This window comes from Chinchilla lanigera, unplaced genomic scaffold (assembly GCF_000276665.1).
Source record: "Chinchilla lanigera isolate Chin_1 unplaced genomic scaffold, ChiLan1.0 scaffold00001, whole genome shotgun sequence".
Lineage (NCBI taxonomy): Eukaryota > Metazoa > Chordata > Mammalia > Rodentia > Chinchillidae > Chinchilla > Chinchilla lanigera.
In genome coordinates this window covers 39,750,199-39,771,402 of record NW_004955402.1, presented here as the reverse complement: position 1 = coordinate 39,771,402, position 21,204 = coordinate 39,750,199, and the positions used below count along the sequence as shown (strand labels likewise).

The 21,204-nt window shown below is 39.0% G+C and overlaps 1 protein-coding gene across 9 annotated transcripts in view; it reads left to right on the top strand.

Annotated features, from left to right (window-relative positions):
* Tcf4 (transcription factor 4) overlaps nt 1–21,204 on the top strand; it is a gene marked incomplete at its 5' end in the record, with an annotated part of 330,556 nt that overhangs the window by 294,749 nt on the left and 14,603 nt on the right. For 7 of the 9 annotated variants that reach the window (XM_013510969.1, XM_013510968.1, XM_013510967.1 and 4 more), the window contains 4 exon segments: nt 3,234–3,301; nt 4,413–4,491; nt 7,206–7,282; nt 9,880–10,083. In XM_013510969.1, the coding sequence (XP_013366423.1) occupies nt 3,234–3,301; nt 4,413–4,491; nt 7,206–7,282; nt 9,880–10,083 (428 nt within the window). 9 annotated transcript variants of the gene reach the window in all.

The following is a 21,204-nucleotide window of genomic DNA, read 5'->3' as shown; positions in this document are numbered from 1 at the left end:
GGGTGTGTCCGGATGGGATTGGCCATCTCTCCAAAGCAGAGGATGAGACAGAGGGTGGTCTAATGTGTAGCCCAAGCTCTGAAACCCTCCCTTCTGCTTCATCTTGCAGCCAGTAATAGCACCTGTGTTCAAGCCTTCTGAACAATACTTGGGTGGCTGCAGCGTTAAATCCTCCTACAGAATTACAGCTCCTCTTACTAACTGCTCATCTTCTATTCATATTTATGTTACTGCTTTACTTAGAGGCTCATTACTTTATCTCTTGAGCAAACGAAATTGATTGGAACCAAAATAATATGAAATCAATACCAAATAAAGGAAGTAGTTTTCATCTTTGCTTCTATTATATGGACCTTTTGGTGACTCCTAATAATATCAGTAACTTGAGCATAGAAGAATAATCAAGTTTTGATGCATTCAAGCCAAAGAGATGGATTTTATTTTTGTTTTTGCTAAACATGACCCGTTTCTCAGTGCACACACAAATGCCACTTGAGAATTAAACATATACCTTTTTTTCTGATTCTGTATGCCCTTTAATATATCAGTCACAGAAGTAAAAAGGGAAATCTTTAAAGAGAAAAACCCATCTCACTTAACATATTTAGGGAATCTTGAAAATGTGTCCCCTTCAGTGTTTCCTGGGACAGAACAGAAGGCACTCTAAGGGAAAAGGTGAACTGGCCCCAGTACATTGCTTTGAAATTTAAGCCCCTGGGTTTGGCTGTCCAGCTGCTGCAAGGTAAAAATGACTTCATGTTAAAAAACAGTCTGTTCGTATCAGTGGCTTCCATGAGTAGCCTTTGTAGTTTTCTGAAACATTTTCATGACAAGGTGAGGTAAGGAGTTGATTCTATTTTTGATTCCACTTCCTGAGTCTTAAATATCTCCTTGTATAAAACTAATAGAAAGCTTAGTTAAGAAGGTATAGCACCCACAAAATCATAAGAAGCATATCTTGTGTCTTCTAAAATATGATTTTATGTGATAATTTACTTTGTGAAATGTACATAATATTTTTATTGATTCTGATTTCTTTCTGTTTGGTTTTGTGAACAGTTTTTTAATTCATAATCTTCATTTTAAAATTGTTAAAAGGAAAAATTAATCTTTTGAAAGCTACTACTGCAGCAAATTTTTATCTATATTTGAGGCAATATCTTGTTCTTTTTTGGTTTAGGTTCTTTTTTAGATAATATGATTTTTTTTTTTTCCATTGTGTCTCTGAGCTTTCGTTTCATGGAGATCTTTATTCAAATCCAGCAGATGTCAAATTACTTTGGCTGTCGAATTTAATTTTTAAGTATATAATAATGGAAAGGTAATATTGCTTGTAGGAAGAAAGTAGATAATTGCTCCAAAATGCCATGGTAATGTATGCCGAAAAAAGTGGTAATGTTGTGTATATTTTCAGGTCCTTATTATATTCTTTTTAAAATTGTCTTTAGTTTTTAAAAAACTCCTTACTGTAGAAATTCTCCTTATTTTTCAGATTAGATATAAGTTTAGTTATCTTATGTTTTAAGTTAAATGTTTTACTGTTTGATATCTGTCCAACTTGCTTCCCATAGCCCAACTATATATTATATTCTTGTTTCAAAGAATTTGCTTATACTTATTATCCTGAGTACTAGTAATTCATGTACTTAACAAATATTACCAATTTGTGATATGAAAACAAAGCTTTCTTGGGTGTTTTCATTTTATCATTTACCAGATTTATTTCTTTCACTATTTTGGTGATTAATGAATTACTGTGTATATGGGTTTTGTTAATCAAATAAAGCACATATCAAAAGATGGTCTGACATGCCCAATACGTAAAAATAAAATGCATAATTTAGCTCTGCTGAGCAAAAGTCGGGAGAATGAAATTAAATTCTAGAGAAGCAGACACTTTGATGGCTGAGGATCAGCAAGCACCACTATATGAAACATATGAAACTATATGAAACCACTATATGAAACTTCACAGTTTGAGAAGAGGATGATGACATCGTAGCCAGAAAAAAGGACTCCCCTGTCCACAGATAGGACTAGAGCTTTTTTAGCCCTGTGGACTGAACCCAAGTCCTTTATACTGAGCTCTTTTTATTTGAGACCAGGTCATAACTAAGTTGCCTGAGCCAGGCTTAAACTTGCTGTCCTGCTGCCTCAGCCTCCCAGAGTGCTGGCGCTATGGGCCTGGGCCACCAGCCCTGGCTCAGTGGAAACTGTTCTTGGTTAGGGAGGTATGCAGTGACATTTTGCCTGAGCTCATCAGCTGATTTAAGTGTCCCTTTTGTGTTTCACAAAATACTACAGAAATGTTCTGTGGGAAGATTTTTATTTAAATCCTATGCCTCTTTGCTAGCGTTGAAGCCCTAATTAATTGCAACACTCCCCAAGTTCCAGGCATTACTTTAATACTGAGGGCTGAGAGGAGCACTGGCAACCCCATTTAGGTTCTTAATTACAAAGCAAGTCACCTTCAAAAGATACAGCTTCAATGAGCTAGCTTTGATTTATGTACGGGAATATATGCCTTCTATTAATAATATTCTTTATCTGTTTTATAGATAAAAATACCAGCATTTAAGGTGGTAGAGATAAGCTCCATAAATATATGGACTTTATCTCTGGAGTTTGAGACAATATTGACTAATTAGTAGTGTAACCTTGGAAAATTTTTAGCATGAACACAAACTTAAATATATGGAAAACACATTGTTTAAAACATTGAAAGCGTTTTCTCTCATTTATAGTTTTTTGTTTCATTTCACTCACCGTTTAAACCTAAGAACACCTCATTTTGCTGTGTTTCAAAATTTTCCTGATTTAAGAACAAGTGTAAATTATTCATGAGGATAATTCAATTTGATGTAGAAAATATACAAAGCTGGACACTGAGGACTTCAGAGGCCTGAAAGTGCTGCGTACTTCTTAGCAAGGACGGCCGCGTGCTGCCTGCCACCAGTCACTGATAACTCCTCATAAGCAACAAGGGGAAAAGGAATAGCAACTAAAACACTTTGTCTTTAAACCGAGGTGTCAGGTTTATATTTTACCTGTAAAAAAATGCAACATGAATATATTTGACATCTACCTCAGCAAACAAATTAATGCTAATTAAAGATTAATGTGTTGTAATTAGCATTAAAAATGCAATTAAATTGTGAGTAAATGGACCAGGAATAGAAAATTGTTAGACGTCTCACTGCCTGGTTTTCATATTCTGCCCTTTGTTTTTGCAGCAAATAGAGGAAGCGGGGCAGCAGGCAGCTCCCAGACTGGAGACGCTCTGGGGAAAGCACTTGCTTCGGTGAGGAAATATTGACTTTGGACTCCATGTGCGCCATTGTAGCAGGGTGAACTTTAATCAGAAGTGGACATTTGGAATTTTAGAAAATGAATGGCAAATAGCTTTGATTTTTGGAAAATGCTAGCTGTCTTGCATAACGCCCATTGGAAACTTAGAAGAGAAAGCTGTTTTGCTTCCAGCCTGTGGCTAGCCTCTTCCTTCTTGTTTTCCCACAGGGTTGCTAGCCACCTGTACATATGGGTCTCAGGATGCTCTCTGGGACTTTTGGCTTACAGATTTTGTTGCAGATTTCTAATTTTTCTCTAAAGTAATGTGGATACTCATTGACTGGCTAAGACCAACTTTGCAAAGGGCAGTTCTAAAACATCTAGTGAGGCATTTGAAAAACAAATGACAGAACAGGGCTTCGTGGGGAATAGTCACCTTATTTGACATCTGGGGGACTCAACTGCTTTGCTTGACTCACCTACTGCCAGGACGCAAGAGCTGAATATTTTTCATATGCTTCCTAGTAACAAAATAGCATACCTTAATTGTCCAAGGGACTCTATCCCTTTAAAGCTAAACAGGATCATCTGCAAATATAGGTAGAGATTTGTTTTTTTTTAAGGTTTTCTCTTTTTATGTGCTTTTTCCTTACCATTGCGAGCATAAAGTAAATTCGACTCACATTAGCATTGTGTCCTAAGCAAAACTTATTTAATCAGGGCCTTACCATGGTGAGGAATCAAATGCCCTTATTACAGTAAAATAGTTGGGGCCAAATACCTCAGAAATGATATTGCCTGGCCTGTCATTTTTAGAGGAAAGGAAAGGAAAAGAAATTGAGAAATAGTGTCTCTGTGGCTCCGCCCATGGGCACACAACTAGCAGAGGGAAAGTATTAGATCTGAAGACTGCCAACCTGTCCTTTTCCCATTTTTCCATACCACTCAGTAATTGTTTTGAAAAAAAACTGTTTTGTTTTAGCCTATTGGTACTACAGTTGTTTGTGACATGTATTTTGAGACTTGTAAGTTTTAAATGAGTTGCATTTGTAGCCTTGTAGTTTAAAAATTTTACTTTTTATTCCTAATAAATGAGGGTTTTTTTTTCTCTCCACTGTTTTAAGATCTATTCTCCAGATCACACTAACAACAGCTTTTCATCAAACCCTTCAACTCCTGTTGGCTCTCCCCCTTCTCTTTCAGGTACAGTATTTGAAATCCCATTTCATCATAAATCCTTTTATATGAATGATTCCCCTCTTCTACTTCTGCTCTAGTAGATAAAAACTCATTGCCTTTCAAACTTCCAAATCAGAATATTTTCATACAGACAACAGAAAAAGGTGAGAGAGCCAGATTACAATATAACAGGACACTTGCATCCAAAATTTTTCTTACAAATTAAGTGATCCTTTTGGACAACACAGGCGTATGAAAAGTGTATTTCATTAACCTCAGCTTTGCATAAAAGACACCCAACAATAGAATATGTTCCAGGAAAACATCTCAGATGAAAAACTCAGTTAATATAGCCAAAAGTATGAATACAGACAATGTAGTCATCAAATTTAGACCACTTAAGTGGCTTGTTTTCTGCAGACATTTTAGCTTTCCAGATTCCCTCCGAGGTGCGTGTTATTGGAATGTTGGGGAACAATTATAATTTTGTAGATAAATTTAAAGGAACTGTTTGGAGTTAAGGGGGTGGTTGCCTTTAAAATATGACAAATGAACACGACCTATCACTTAAAATAGAATAATTGTTTTAAGTTGCAGAATTACGTCTGGAAGTAAATCATTCTACTTTTCAGTGATGCTTTTCACTCCCTTTCCCATGTAAATACTTATAGAAAGCCCTGCCTGGTACACGCTCCACTCTTCAGAAAGAGTACAGGTGACTACCAGCAACGTGTACCCGATTGAAAACTGACTTTACTGTAATTCGTAGTGATTTTGTCATTTGCCTTACTGTCACATCCTCGGTACTCCTGTTGGTATGGACTCTCACATGGCCCCATATAAACTGGTTTCCTTATAGAAAATGAGGCTTTCAGGTGATAGCCATGGCATAGAATGGATTTCACATCATCTCTTTCAAAGCCCATATGGTAGGGAAGGGTCTCAGAATTGGAAGAGGGAGGGAGGGACAGCTGGATCCTGAAGTGATGTGTCTAGAGAGCCCAAGCAAAATTTGAAAGAACAGACATGCTTGTAAGAGGATAATGAAACACTCCCTGTGACACAGATGGGAATGGAGTTTGCTGTTGCTGTGTCCTCTGGTGCAACACAGATTCTTGCGGTATAAAAAATAACTCCCGTGGCAGTGTCCAGAACCAGGAAAGGAATGGGTCCAAAGGACTTGAGGCAATAGGACAGGTATTCTGAGCAGGGGAACTCCACATTCCACATTTGAAACAAAACATCTCTGATTTCATCTGTTTTCTGACTTGAAAAAATAAAATCTTCTGTGGCCTTAAAAAGCAAAAACAACTAATGTTGTCCAATGCCTTGATTTTAGGGATATGTATATGGGAGTCCAGGAGGGGCCCCAAGGCCAGAAAGAGCAAATGACTTAAGGTTATGCCAGTAGTAATATCAGAGCTTGGAGGAGAATTTAGTACTCACTGTCCTGCCACTGCCCTTATAAATCATGATGGGAGAGAAAAGTTCGGATGTAACCGTTCAGGGAAAATTCACAACCTGAGCAACTTGTTCAAGGTAGAAGGCACAGAGGCACGAGGCTGAGGGTGCCACTTTTTGGGTCCTGCTAAAGCATCCTCGAAAGTCATGTGTTAGGAAGAAAGAACTTTTATGAAGATTATAAATAAGGGGACAGATTGCTATTTTCACACCGACAGCTCTGTCCAAATTCTGTCAAGAAAAGTAATTGAACAAAATATTCTATTTTTGTTTAGCATAAAAATACACAGGCATACCCAGAAAAGATGGAAAGAATAGATTTTAAAAAGTACTAACAGTGTTGAGGCTTGAGATTTCAGTGAGATCATAGCTATTATTTCTTTCCTTTTTTGAATTATGTATTTTCTCCACTCAATGTATGTTAAATTTAAAATTGGTTTTTATTTTGTAGGTTAGACATAGAATATGTATTTTAATAAGACTCTTTCCTTACCTTGAAGTTTAGTGAATCATAAAATAATTGTTTTCTTCAGGGAAGTTGCTTCATTGTTACTATTATATGTAGTTTTAAAAAAATTCCGGTTTAGTGGATTACTGTGAACTAATCTTATTCCTGTGAAAAGTTTCTAAAAGGCTAACAATGTGGCTCACTAGTATTGTAGTATGCCCGAGGCTCTTGGTTTAATCCCCAGCACTACTCCCACACACACCTACACACACACAAAAGAAAGTTTCTAAACGTTTATCTCACTTCCTAGATCATTTTTAAGACAAGTAGCAAAACTCTTTTCCACTGATGGAGAAATTTTGGTTGAATATAAACTGTCCTTCCATAAAAGTCTAACAAGCCCCCTGTCTTGTGCTCTGAAAAGCACCTTGACAAGATAGTGACAGAGAGGGGCTGGGGGTTTAGCTCAGCGGCACAGCGCCTGCCTGGCAAGCACAAGGTCGTGAGTTCAATTCCCGGTACCGGAAAAAAAGACAAACAAAAAAAGATAGTGACAGAGTTCCTCTACCAGGGCCTTTTCTAGCTGAATTCTGACTCTATTAAATTGTTTACTTTTAGGGAGCAGCAGCTGGAGGGAATTGTAAAGTGTGCAGTCATATTTTATATTTAAAAAGATTTCCTTGCCCCAAAATTCTGGTCTGAGAAGTTAATGTGTTTACCTTATTGTTTAAGTGAAAATCAGCATTACTATTTCTAAAGTGACTCTCTTAAAAGTACTGTTGAATTTAAGTTGATAGAGTTCTAATTGTAACTCTCATTTTAATGTCAGCAGGCACAGCTGTTTGGTCAAGAAATGGAGGCCAGGCCTCATCATCTCCCAACTATGAAGGACCCTTACACTCTTTGGTATGTCTCATCTGCAAATCTCCAGCCATTTTTAGATCAGATTTTTCCTTTTTTATCTGCTTGACTGCAGTATTCCTGTTTCTGCCATCATTATAACTTTAGGTCATTGTAAGCACACCAGCTGGGCTGCAACCCAAGATATTAGGCTCTGCTTGTTCTTATTTCTCCATGGTGACCCCAGTACTACTACTGTGGAGGATCCAGGACTCTGAATTCTAAGACCAGATAAAAGACTGAGAATCTCAGAATGATAATGCTTCCCTCCCCGCGATTTTCTTAGTATTAGAGTGCTGAAGCTTTGGCTCAGCTACGTAGCCAGAATGCTTGAATTCTACCTTTGCTTTGCTCTATCACTGCTTTGCTTTCCAGAGTAAGAAGTTTCTAGGAGGTTTTCTTCTTAGCCTGCAAACAAGAGGCCTATCCTACCGTTTATTTCCTCATTCAATCATATGCATCCAGTAACATGATTAATAGTAAAGGAGTGCCTATTTTTCCAGGAGGAGATAGCGGAACATTTCCATAAGCATAATTTGAATTATAAATACTCAGGATGAGTCAGAGTCTGACACATTAGTCTTCCTCAGCTCATGGTGGATGGGACTGGAATTACATATGCAACAACCCTGATCCCGGCAGTATTCGGTCTGCCCAGGGGTCAGATGGGAGGGGTGGCAGTGAGTAGGGGGGGCCAGTTAATCCTGCAGGATTGTGTCTTCCTTTCGCCTTCCAAACTTGAGGTCAGTACAGAAGAAGGCATAGGTTTGTCTAACTTAATGTTGTCTTGTCGGTGTTTAGGATTTCCGTTCTTTCCTTTTAGCTTGCTCTTTAAGGAAAATCTAAAAATGAAAGTACAGAGGTGGATTGTGCTCTTTCTTGCTGCGTATGAATCATCTAGCTATGCATTTTAGCCCGTAAAGGCAGCTGCCTAGAGAGGCAATGTATACATGACCCAGTCCATTAATCTGCAGCCTGCATCTCAATAATGCATAGTTGTTTTAAATGTGTATCTTTATCGGTCATTTTCCGAGGCTCATTCATCCAAAAACCAGGTTTTGTCCCACTACAGAGCTGTAAAAGCTGTTTTGGAGTTGCGGATTACAGCTTCGATTCTTTATGGAGTCTGAGCACTCAAGAGGTTCTTCATAAACACAAACTCCTCTCTCCTCCAGGAATCTGTGAACCAGGAGATTTGATAGACACATGTGTGATTTCTCTTCATGCTTAGAGTTACATGTAGAAGTATGTGTTATCATTCCCATTTTAAAAAAATTAACAGTAATAGACTTAAAGAAGTTTTAAGTAAGTTTTCCAAGGTCAAGTAAGTAGCAGAACTAACAGTCCGGGGGACGTTGGTTTAACTCTCAAGCCCACCAAATCAAAATGCTTTGTACCCTAGACTAACTCTATTAGACACACATTCTTCCTGTCGTATAGAATAATTAGAAATTGTTTTTCTCATGCAGTAGAGCTGGTACATCTGTTTGTACAGCACATTAGAAATCAAAGTAGATTGTAGTACGATACAGTACAAAGCAGCACTAGATTTAAAATAAAACAAACCTAGATTCCAAGTCTGATTTTCCCATTTCCTGGCAGTGTAACACAGTAATTAATTCACTTTATTTCTTTGAGCCTAATTTTTACATCTGTGTGGAGGGGATATTAATGTCTTCCCTGCCTGCAGCACACATGTGCAGTGAGGATCCATGAGATAGCATGAAGTATACACTGGAGAATCATACTTGATATCATTATCGATCCCAGTAAAACAAATGAATACCTATCTATGTGTTCTTTCTCCTCACTGAAAATGATCATATAGGCCTTACCAAGTTGAGGAAAACTTAAGACCCTAATGTGTGGGATGGAAAAAGGTCAGTTGGCTTGGTTGCATAAAGTAGTGAATTCAGTACTATAGCACGGCTGTAAAATCAATTAGAGTCCCTCGGTGAGCATCTGATTCAGGTCTCTGATTATTCAGTCTTAAAGTTTCATATCACTTTGGTGGACAGAATTTTTATGATTTCTTTTCTCTGCAACAATTTTGAGGCCCTGATACAACATATACACACATACCCTACACACCGTCCCCCACATATACTCATTCAAGCTAGTATTAATGCTAAACACCAGAAATGGGTTAGAAAACAAGAAATCAAAGGCTATATACTTTTACCTGTCTGTGACTTGAAGAAGATAATTTAATGGGAAACCTTAAAGAGATCATCTTCCCATTGTTCATTTTGTGAACCTTTAGCCAGTTCCTGCTAAAATGTTCCTCAAATTCACTAAATGTTCTTCTCTTCTAAAGTAAATCTAAATTGTCCTTCAAACTAATTCAGCCTAGTGTAGAATATGTGTATAATACATCCCAGAAGAATTATTGGATTTACTTTGTTCATGAAAAACGCCACTGTAATTTAACGTTTTTCACCAGTTTCCTGGGAAGGACATTATTTATATTATTGTTCTAAGGAAATAAACTTTATTGGAAACATATTCAGAAAGTGTGGTTTGTGTCAACCCAAGTTTTCCTTATGTAACTCACATATACGTTTCAGACTAAATCAAATTTTGCATCATTTATTAACCAACAGCAAAGCCGAATTGAAGATCGCTTGGAAAGACTGGATGATGCGATTCATGTTCTCCGGAATCACGCAGTGGGCCCGTCCACAGCTGTGCCTGGTGGGCACGGGGACATGCATGGGATCATTGGACCCTCTCATAACGGAGCAATGGGTGGCCTGGGCTCAGGGTATGGAACCGGCCTTCTTTCAGCCAACAGACATTCACTCATGGTAAGTGGTGAACTTCGTAGACTCTGTTGTGTAGAAGTAGTGTTTCAGGTATCATCTTTCACTTAATAGTATTGCTACTTGTTTTGTTAAGATACAGTTAGCTTCACATGTAGTTAGTTCATTTGTAATCTACAAATTAGCGTGCTTTAGTATTTTCACAAGGCTGTGCAACTATGACCACTGTCTGATTTTTGAACAGGTTTGCCAACTATAAAAAGAAAAGAAAGCCTTATACCATGAAGTAGCCATTCCCCACATTCCCTCCAGTTTCTACCAAGCACCAATCTGCTTTGTGTTTCCATAAATTTGCTTTTTCTGAACATTTCATATAATTAGTGTTGGTCTTTTAAAAATAAGGTACTGGGGATTGAGTGAAGGACCTTCACACTGAGTATTTCCCCAACCCTTTTTAATTTTTTAAATTTTGAAACAGGGTCTCACTAGGTTGCCCACACTGGGCTCGAACTTGCACTCCTCCTGCTTCAGCTTCCCCAGGTGCTGGGATTTTTCAAAGTTTATGTTTTAGCACACATTAGAACTTTATTTTCATTGCCAAGTAATATTCCATTACATAGATAGACTACACAGTGCTTACTTGTTTTTAGGTAATGATACTTGTGTTGTTTCCACTCTTTGACTACTACATATCATGCTTCTGTAACCATTCATGTGTAAGTTTTTGTGTGGACACGTTTGTACTGATGTAAGTGTCTGTGTAGGAGTGAGTGGCTTGGTCATTGTTAGTGTTTTAAATTGCTTATCTTGGTGACTTTGATCAGTGGGCACAACATAAATTCGTACATTGCTGATGTTTCAAATAGTGAATTTTTTTAATTAAATAAACCAAAGTGATGGCTTTCAACCCTGCACATGGGAGGTAGAAATATATGGCAAATTTGCCTGTGTATGTAGCTCATGTGGGACTGTGTAACTTAATGTATAGCGTAGTTTTGCTACTATTTCTGAAGAGTCTATTTGAATAATATTTAAGCAGATTTGTCTTCGTGATAATTGGAATTTCTTTGTTGCTTACTACTTTTGAAAGCATCTTTTTGGGATGATTACAAAGATTGAGAGAATCTTTTTTAATGAAATATCAAGTGGTGATAATTAATAAAGGGACCAAATGAATCAAGAGTTTAACTTGATTAGCCATTTTGTGCGATTCTGCTCCGTACAATCTTACCCCCAGTCAATAAACACCTCAGTATCCTGTTTTGTCCTTTCTGGGTTTATCTTACAGATTGCTTGGTTGAAGGTCTCTTTTTCAGTATCAGTGTAGAATATCTTGTATAAAGATTGTTCTGAAAGGAAATTCAAAATAAATCCAAATTATTTGGAGCTCCTTCAAGTTCTTCCTTGATAGTATTCTTCTGCCTTTTCCTCAGTGTCCCTGAATAAAACACTAAGATTTAGATTACCATCCTGAGCACTATGATATTGAGTCCTGCAACCAATTTGAAACCAAAAATACTGGTTTATAAATAGAAGCAATGAACTCATTTCTAAAATGTGGAAAGATACTTCCGAATGCCAGAGTGAAATTTTTTTTCTTTTTCTTTGTTTTTCTTTGACCTCTACCCTAAAAATTCATCACTGAGTAAAAATTGTTTGTCTGTTCATGGCAGTTGCTAAGAGTTTACAAAAAGAAAGTCTAGATTTTAATTTAACTTGGCCTCAGGTAATGTGTTAAATACACTTGGGATGCATATAATATGAGATTTTCATTTGTACAGCTTTTTTCTAACTACAATGTTTAAACAATACTGCTTTTAATTAAGAAATCTGGCTTTATTAAAAGCCAGATCTGTGACTTATAACCATTTCTGTATATCTGCTCTCAATCAAGAGAAAAATAGTTTAATTTCTGTAGTTGCGTTCGTTTTGCATATGTTAACCGGATGCAACGTGCACCCGGGGCATTGCTTCAGAGACTGTCTTTTCCATAAATATGTAAAGTTTGTTCTTAAATACCAGATGTAGGTTAAGTAGTTCTTTAACATATTAAACTATACATAGATGTTTTCTGGAACTATTTGACCTTTGAGTTGCCTCCTCTTTGAGTCTGATTGAGAGAAGGGATGGAAGGGAAAAACTTAGTCGTGTTTGTGGAGATTGGAAGTTGAACTGACCCCAGTAGAAGGGGGAGGGGAGGAAATACAGCAGAACAATTTTAAAAAGGGAAGTAATTGGTCTCTATTATATAAACACCTCTTTGGTTTGATTTTGGAAAAGAACTTTTAAAACAGCATAACCGCAATAAGGCTCAGGAGTGAAAGCTCTCATTTACTCCTGAAGATGGTTAATATTCAACCCTGGAGAACTGTGCAGCCCGCCAGATCATGGTGTAACTGCAAGGATGTGCCTGTCCCTGTCCCGCTGCCCTCTGAACCAAGCAGGTTTTTTGTCTTTCTTCTTGAAAACTGTTCCACATGTCCGCAGAATCTCAGTTTCCCAGCCTGAGATGCTAGGGGAAGCAAAAGAGATTCGATTGGCATATTTTTCCTTAGGCAAACTGGTATGAATTTTAAAACAAAATATAAGAACAAAGGAAATAGTTTTTTAGTTTAGTCACTGTAAAGTTAGCTTTTGACCATTTGATGCATTCCACAATAAAAAAGGAAATGGGGGAAGAAAAAAAAAACAAAACAAAAAAAAGAGAAGAAGAAGAAAAAGCAAGACCCACCCCTTTCCCCCCAACAACAAAAAAATTCAAGGAGGATACTGGTAATGTTTTCCACATTTGAATTTTAATACATGAAACAGGCTATAAAACTTTGGCCAGCTGCAGTAAATAAAGTAGCAGTGGGAGGTATGCACCGGAAACGGGACAGAAAGCTCTGGCCAAGGCTGCTCCCAACTGCACACCTTCCTTTGTTGTTCTGCGCTGGGAGCTCCAGGCGGTAACTGGAGTCTCATCCCAGGACTGGTTTTGTTTTAAGCAAATCTCCTTCCCAACTCTCCTTAATAATTCCTTCTGATTAAAGAATAGACAGCTTTGAATCCTCTTGACCTCCGTACTCTTCTCGTTTCCTCCCTCCCCGCCTCCAGAAAATCAAAACAAAATGGCTTGATAGCTTGGAAGATGATGTAAGCATTTCTTTCTGTAGCAGCTTGAATTCGTGTTGGGGAAAACTGTGGTTCTGCCTCAGCTATTATGTTATCTCATTTAATTGCTAACACATTGTACTTAGCTTTTGATTCACAAAATGTTTTCCTTGGAGTTCTGAAGTAGGTCTTCAGTGATTTACTAAGTATTAGTATAGTGAAAGGGCTTTTTTTCCTCCACGGTGGCACAGCTCATAACACCGTGGTGATCGTGGTCTATGAAGGAGCTTTCCACACAAAATTATTTGGCTGTGCTTTTTTTCCTCCTCAAAAACCTTCTCTGGCTCTCCATTGTCTACAAGATAAAGATCAATTCCTTAGTATAGAAATTTAAAGCGCGTGACCATTTACCGAAAGCCTATATTTAGCTATTCTAATGTGCAGAAAGTTTTCCAGCAAGACCAGTCCGCATATTACAGGAATTACCCAGTAATTCTCATTAGGTACTTGTACGTAGCCTGGCCTGCCCTATCCACTTCTCTCTGTCCACCTCCCTCCCACCCATTCTTACAGTTCTGACTCATACTGTCCTCTTCTAGGAAGCCTTCTCTGCCTGTGGTGGTCATATTCTATTCCATTCTTGTAGCCCTATGAGTCAGACCATTTCTAGATATTTATCTTCCCCAGCTCTTGTAGCGAGGCCTCTTTAACAGCCTTAATGGCTCTTGCAAATTCCTTGAGTGCCACTACATTTTGTCTTCATCTAAGTAAATGGATCACCAATCACAGAGAAAGAAGAGACGTTAGCATTCTCCAAGTGTGAGAGGTTGCCAGTCTTTCTGGTAGGTGCTCCATGTACAGTGTCTCGGGCACTCTTCACAGGAGCACAAGGAGGGTGACCCTGGTGGCCATGGAGGTGCTAGAGAAGGTAGTCTCAGCTGGTGGTAGCAGTTGGTCTCAAACCATTAACTACATTCAAGCCCAGATATTCTGATTACAGGTTACACACACCTTTTTACTACTGTGAGTACTTGCCGGAGATTGTAAGTGCATTTAGAATGGAGGGCTAATTGTAGGTGCTGGGAGCTTGTGATTTCAATCTTGATACATGTTGGGTGGCAGAAGAAGTTTCTAGGTACTTTATGGCCAGGTTCCCAAAGCAGCTGTCTTCTTTCCACTGGGGTACTGTGCCCAGTGTGAAATCAACATTGTCGAAACACTTTCCTAAGTCAAGCAGCACATGTTAAGTGACCAAGAAGTATGCACTCTTCCTAGTAGCATCCTTGAGGTGGCCAATTTGAAGTTATTTTTATTACCATTACCCCCTACTTTCTTAATAGAATCAAAGTAGAAATCTCAGAATGTGGAAGAGTAAGGAAACAACCAGGATGTCACTAACCTAGTCAAGAACTTTTTCCAGATATGATCCCCTCTGCACCTAAGATACCCCATGGTTACCCCTGTTATTAAATCATTAGATTTCTTATAAATTATTAAAATAAATGTTTTCTTAATATAATTCTCTATTTTTCATTTGATACCCATGCCCTGACAGGGCTTGAAAAAACCTTTGCAAATGGCCTAACCTCTTTTTTCCTTTTTTAAAGTGAACCAGAATAAGGCCCCCATCAAATTTGTCTTCATGTGATTCCGTAAGTGCTTCTGGTCACCTAGCAGTAGAACCTGCAGTAGAGGGATTGTTGAGTGGAAAATGTCCTGTATTATTAATCTGTAATATTAGTGTGGTTCCCAGTTCATTTTTTTATTTCAATTCCACTTACTCATTTCAAAAACATGTAGCAATGGTTGTAAGTGCTGGGCTCTGTGCTATGTCCCGCTCTCTGCCCTCATAGAGTTCAGAAACTCTATGAGGGCAGTTCAGAAATTCTATGGGCTAGTCAGAAAACACCGGAATACTTAAACAAATTACTCCATAGCTAGTCGACTAGCCCCCCAAGCAGGGTCTCTTACCCAGGAGTGACATAACGTGGTCACCTAGTATAGGAGTAGTGTGACTTTCTCAGGGAAACTATAATTGACTTAGGGATCCACAGCATAGCCCAGAGCTCCTCAGGGCTTCAGGAGGGGTTGGTAGAATGCAGTTTCCCTCTTTTTGATTTAAGTTTTAGTTTTAGTTAAGTAGAACTTATGCAAAGAATAAGTATGAAGGGGAAGCCCCCTTTTTGTTTGACTCGTCAGATTTGCTTGCACAGTTGAGTTCTGACCATTGGGTTTTAGATGCTGAACCACCCCAAAGCTAGCCCCCGCCCTTGTCTTGCTGCTGATGACTGAGGCCCAGAAAGGAGAAGTGACCCAACCATGGGCTCTTGCTAGTCAGTGACCCAGCTAGGAAGAGAAACTATACAACCCAGCCACTAGGCCAGCTCTCTTTGTACTCTGTCCTGCACTACACGGCAGACCTCCTCTCTAACCCAGCAGTGACTGATAGCAAACGCTCTTCTGTTACTCTGACTTAACTATGGAGCCTAAGAAAACTCCTTAGTTGCTCTTTGACTCCAGCAGCAAATACCTGCTCTGCCAATGGTACTTGGCCACAACAGGGTACCCTGGGCTTTGAGTGATGTCCTGGGTGGACTTTCCTGGAAGGTCATCCTGGGAGCAACAGGAGTCAGGACATTCTCTTGCTGTGTGGACCTCTTCACGAAGGATCATCAAAGGCATCATTCTCTTCAGTGGGCTTCTCTGAGATTTTCACAGATTATGAGTCTGTAAAATTTTGTGTACAGTATATTTGAATACCTTAGAATCTCAGGGACCTTACAGGTCATCTCTACAAGACTCCCTACAAATTAACTGCCAAGGGTTCAACCAATCTCTGTCAGCCTCTTTACTGACCCCACATGCCCACAAAGCCCATATCTATCAAATGCATGAACACACCTCCTGTGTCCAGCCCAAATTAGCTTCTTTGGGCAGTCAGTATTTTTCTGTCTCTTAGAGTTGCCCTCAAGTCCAACCCAACAAATACTTGAGAAACTTTCATTTCTTTGAAGAAAGTCTATTCATTGGGATATTTTTTTGTTATTTTTGTTCCTTCCAATTTTAATATATGTGTTGCCAAAGCAAGCATGATTTTGTTTCTTTAAACACTGATACCTGCAAATATTTAACCTAAAACAGTTTGGAGGTAAGGCTCCCTCTCATGCACAGTGTGATTTTTCTGTTGCATCAGGGTGTACTAAGATGGACATACCACCTCACCCGTTCTACACACAATGTCTTCATTGCAGCATCTAACAAAATCCTATTCTTTATTATTATGCCTTCCTCGTCTTGCTAACATATATTAAACTTCTAATCAGCTGAAATCCAGAAGCCACTTGTCTCCCCACTATCTGTTCACTTTATGTTGGATCTGCATGAAAGTTTAAATAACCCCTTTGATTTTCACTTTGCAATCTTCCATCTGTCTCCAGCCTACTTTAAGTTCCCGTGCAGGCACCTACTCTGCCAGCTCTATTGTTGGTAAATATGATGGCTACCATTAAAGCCACTAGTAAAAATGTTGCCCAGAGAAAAATACAGACTGAAAAGGCCTGAAGCCCAGAACTACAGTCATTCTCCTAGATGGTCCACTGCTCTTGGAGTTTAATATCTCGAACACTGCTGTCTCGCTGATGTCACTGCCATGCAGGTCACCTTTTCTCAAGTTGTCTGCAGAAAACCAGGTGTTCAGCACTTCCGCAAATAAAGAATGAAGTCTGTGCAGAAAGATTTGCTCTTGATGAAACCAAACAGTTTGAGAGGTCGCTGCTTCCATTTCAGAGCACTTCAAAATTGCCTTCTAAGCAACCTGTTACAGAATGTTCCCAGGATCTTAACCATCAACACCATCTCTCCATAGCTACTATTTTGTTTGAGGTTTCTTTTAATTAGGATGATACTTGCCTATCTCTGGTGTTCCACTATCCTGATCTCTTCAGTTATCAGATACTCTGAAGGCAGATTAGCAACCTCAACTAAAAGTTTTTATCTTTATCAACACTGTACTTTATTTAAGAAAACTTTTTCTGAAAGACAGGAAAGGAGACTTGACAAGATTCTCTTAACCATAATTATTTCAATACCTTCAAAAATCCTTGAGCACATACTATAATGATATTTTGCATTAATTTCAAAAAAAGCCAAAGGCTTTGAATACAGCAGTAGCAGTGAGACCATTTTGCCTCAGTTCAGCACCCCCCCCGCCCCCCAAGAGGAATGGTTAGGGCACACCACCTCTCAAGATCTATCTGCATTTCCCTTTCTTTTCCCTCCATACCCATTTTATTCAAATTCAGGTGCGACGTAGAAACAGTTCGTCTGTACTACCTGTCTAAACCCTAACCCTGCTCTCTGTGCTCTGAGGACTTATAACAAATCCTTATTCTGTAATCTCTTTTTTCCCCTCAGAGTGTATGTTTAGCATCCTGTGGTTGTGAGATTTTAATATTTTTAAATCTTTCTGTCTTCTTCAATTTTAAAATTTATATATATGTATTTGGAACAGATCCTATAACCTCCTTATATTTTTACATGGTTTTCTTCTGAAACAAGGGAGGAAAAAGCAGATAACTTCTAGTAGCCCAGTCAGCATTAGTGTATTGACCTTTTATTAGGTGCAAGGACACAGTGCTAAATCACCTCTAATTTGGAATAGGCACAACTTTGGCATTGTAAAAAATGTCGCATTACCCTGGTTTTTTGCAGAATGCAGATTTTTTGGAGGGAAAAGCATATATTGTAAATTTTAGAGTACACACATGATCATTCGCTCTTTCTGCTTCTGCTCGCTTTGGATGTCGTCAGGGAAGCTCGGAAGTGCAGGAGAAAGTCTCTGATCTCACAGGGTTTCTATCTTATAGGCTGTGGATGCAAGTACAGGTCTCAGTTTAGCACCAGGTAGGGTTATGAAGCAACTGAACCAGTGCTTGGGACAGCTAGGGCACGCTTCCTGGAGCAGGTGTCACTGAGCTTAAGAGTCTATGCAGAATTTCAGCAGTTAGAGGCACGATAGAAAAGTCATTGGTGAGCCACCCAGTAGACATGAATTTTTAAAAAGAAGGAATAGGAACAAAAGGTTCTTCTCTGCTCAAACAGAAGTGAGGAAAGTACCCGATAGCGCAGCTCATTACAGCTGGCGGCTGGGTTGCAGAAAGCCCCTCCTGCACAGCAGGGCAGCTCCAACAATTGGCTGGAATGTTTCACATGAGAGTCCACAGGAAGAGCAAGTTTTCATGTATATTTTTTTACATCCAAATTAAATTAACTCATGGAATTTTCCGCCCCTAGGAATTAAAGTAGCAGCTCATGAAGTAATTCAGTTATGTCATTCATACCAAAACAGAAAATACTGGTGCAACTTGGCACTGTCTGAAAAGCCAAGCTTAGGCCTAGGCCATTTTATATTTTTTCAAATTCTGTGGCCGTTGTGTTATTTTAAGTTTTATTGTGGCTATAAATTTTCAAATCAAAAGGATCTGAGTTGCTTAGAAAACAGAAGTGTAAAATGGGTTCACGAGAAGTGAGCTCAGGCAGCGCAGCCTGGAGAGCGAGATCCGAGAGCGGCAGGCGGTGTTTTCTGTACCTCGCGAGTTCTACCTCATTGGTTGACATTCACAGTTTCGCATAATTATCCTTCCGTCTCCATCCGTACATCATCTGAGAACTGTGAATTTGAGTTTAACCAAAAAATCTGCCCAATTTAGTAAAAGCACATTTTTTGGAGAAGCAGTGCCCAGGTACAATAGCCACGTTCACTTCAAAGCAGTTAATTGGGCGTGTTGTCAAAAACCCCGGCGTGGAGCGTCCGTGTTCGCATTTCACATTTTCCTTCTCCCTGGCCTCCACACACGTGGATGGGTCTCGTTTGGAGACACGAGTGTGTGAAAGTTATTGGAGAATGGTAGTCTCTGGGTAATGTTTCTGTAAGCTGCCCAAATTTTCCCCCCATAGTCTAGATGGGAAACAGCTGGCTTTTGTTTAAAAAGCTGTTTTGTGAAATGTCTGAATCTTGAGATATAGAACTGAGGTCACCATTAAAGCAGGTGCTCGGAAGCAAGTGGGAAGACGCCAGGGGCCTCCTGGCGGGGTGATGTTCTGTGGGGGGCTTCCCATTAGAGGAAAAAGTGTTGAGTTTGCTCCTTTATTTAAGACACAAACAGATCTAAGTTAGGTAATCGTATTAGCAATATATTAAAAATTGAGTATCTCTGAGCATAGCCAGTGCTTGAGTGAATAATTAGCTCAGTGTGAAATAAATCAAAATGGTCATTTTCCCCAAAGGCCTTTGTGTATAAGGCCCCAAAGCTCTGCTCTCCCTTAGAGATTATAAGTACTTGAATTTCTTCTTTAAACACAGCACCATTAAAAGAAGTTCTCTTTCAGATAAGTAGTACCGTAACTGACTAGGTCTTCAGAGTTTCCGGGTGCAGTCTGAGAGGAAGGGAGAAAAAAAAACCTGACTCGGCAAGACCCCGATTGAAGCAGTTTTGAAAAAAAACAACACAAGAAACATGAGGAATCACTAAAGTGCAGGGCATGTCAGGTATCCACCAGTCTGAAGATGAAAGGAAGCAAACCTCCTCCCTTGGGAGCGGGAAGTTATTAGCTGCTGTTTATGCAGTTGGGAATAGAGATTAACATAGTAAATTTTTTTTTTAAGAACTAGAAGAAAATTTGTTTGGGAAGTTGGCTCTTCATATCAAGTCACTATGCATTGCCAAAAAAAACTTCCTTTCTCAGAACACATGTATTAGAGTTGAGCAATGTTATGATTGTCTGAGAAACTCTGGATTACCAAAAAGTCTCTCCATTAAACAGAAGGGAAGAGGGCAGAGAAAAGGATGGACAATTGCCATTGACACGCTCTGCAGTGGTCTTTAGGGCAGGGAAACTGGGCGTACAGTCTGTGACCCGTTCTTCAGCTCTGGTGGGACAGTCTGCCCCACCCTTCAGGACCCCCCCCAATTTAATCCTTACCACTCTAGGGCATGCACAGATGGATTCTGCACATGCCTGCTCCTTGCACAGGACTTTTTGTGAAATACTGTGGAAACTGATTAGTACTTTGTGATGCTTTATCTACCCTCCCTCCACAAAAGAGTTAGATTGGATATTGGTATTTTTTTTCTTGATTCAGTGGTGCTCTTAATGTCATTTTCTTTTATTAAATCCTTTCTTTTGCTTTTGATCTTATTTATAGCTGAGCCACTGGTCATATGGAAACTATTATTGTATAGCTGAGGGATGAAAGACTTCGGTGCAGTTAAATAAGAGTGAATCATTTGGGCCAATAATACAGCATATAGTGAGGTACCATTTGTGTCCAAAATGCCCTGTGTTCTTCACTTTGTAGCAAAGCCATTGAGGTTTATAAAGGGCTGTACAAAAACCTGTTTTTTGTCAGAAATATGTAGACTGACAATACAAAAACGTGTTAACACACAGTCCTTAGCTGTTTGCCGCTTGATACACAGACAGACACACACACGCAGTATCTAAATAATGCCACTTATTGATGTAAAAACAGAATTTTCCATTTATAGTTAGTGCTATTTAATGAGTGTTAAATAACAATTTTTTAAAACTATGTTTAGATAATCAGTATCAAAATTCTAGCCATCCTTCAGTATCTATTTGGAATCTTTCCTTCTTTAAGTAGCCCTGCTCTTCCCAAAGGGATAGGAATTTATCATCCTTTAAAACCCTGTGTGTCGTCCTACTTTTTTAAGGCATTTATTTTGCTTTGTGTCATAATTATATTACCCCACCGTTAAAATATAAGAGCCTGAAAAGTAATAGATCTATCTTTTATGATTTTCCCTGAGAATTTCTAAGTAGTGCCTCGCCCATAGAGCCATTCAAAAGTCATTTGTGGGGGCTGGGGATTTAGCTCAGCGGCAAAAGCGCCTGCCTGGCAAGCGCAAGGTCGTGAGTTCGGTTCCCGGTACCGGAGAAAAACCAAAAAAAGAAAAAAAAAAAGAAGGGTTTGTGCTAATAGCGATTGGAGAAATTTTATGCCCATATCTTGTACCCTGAGCAACTACTTTAAAGATAACAACATGTAATGTA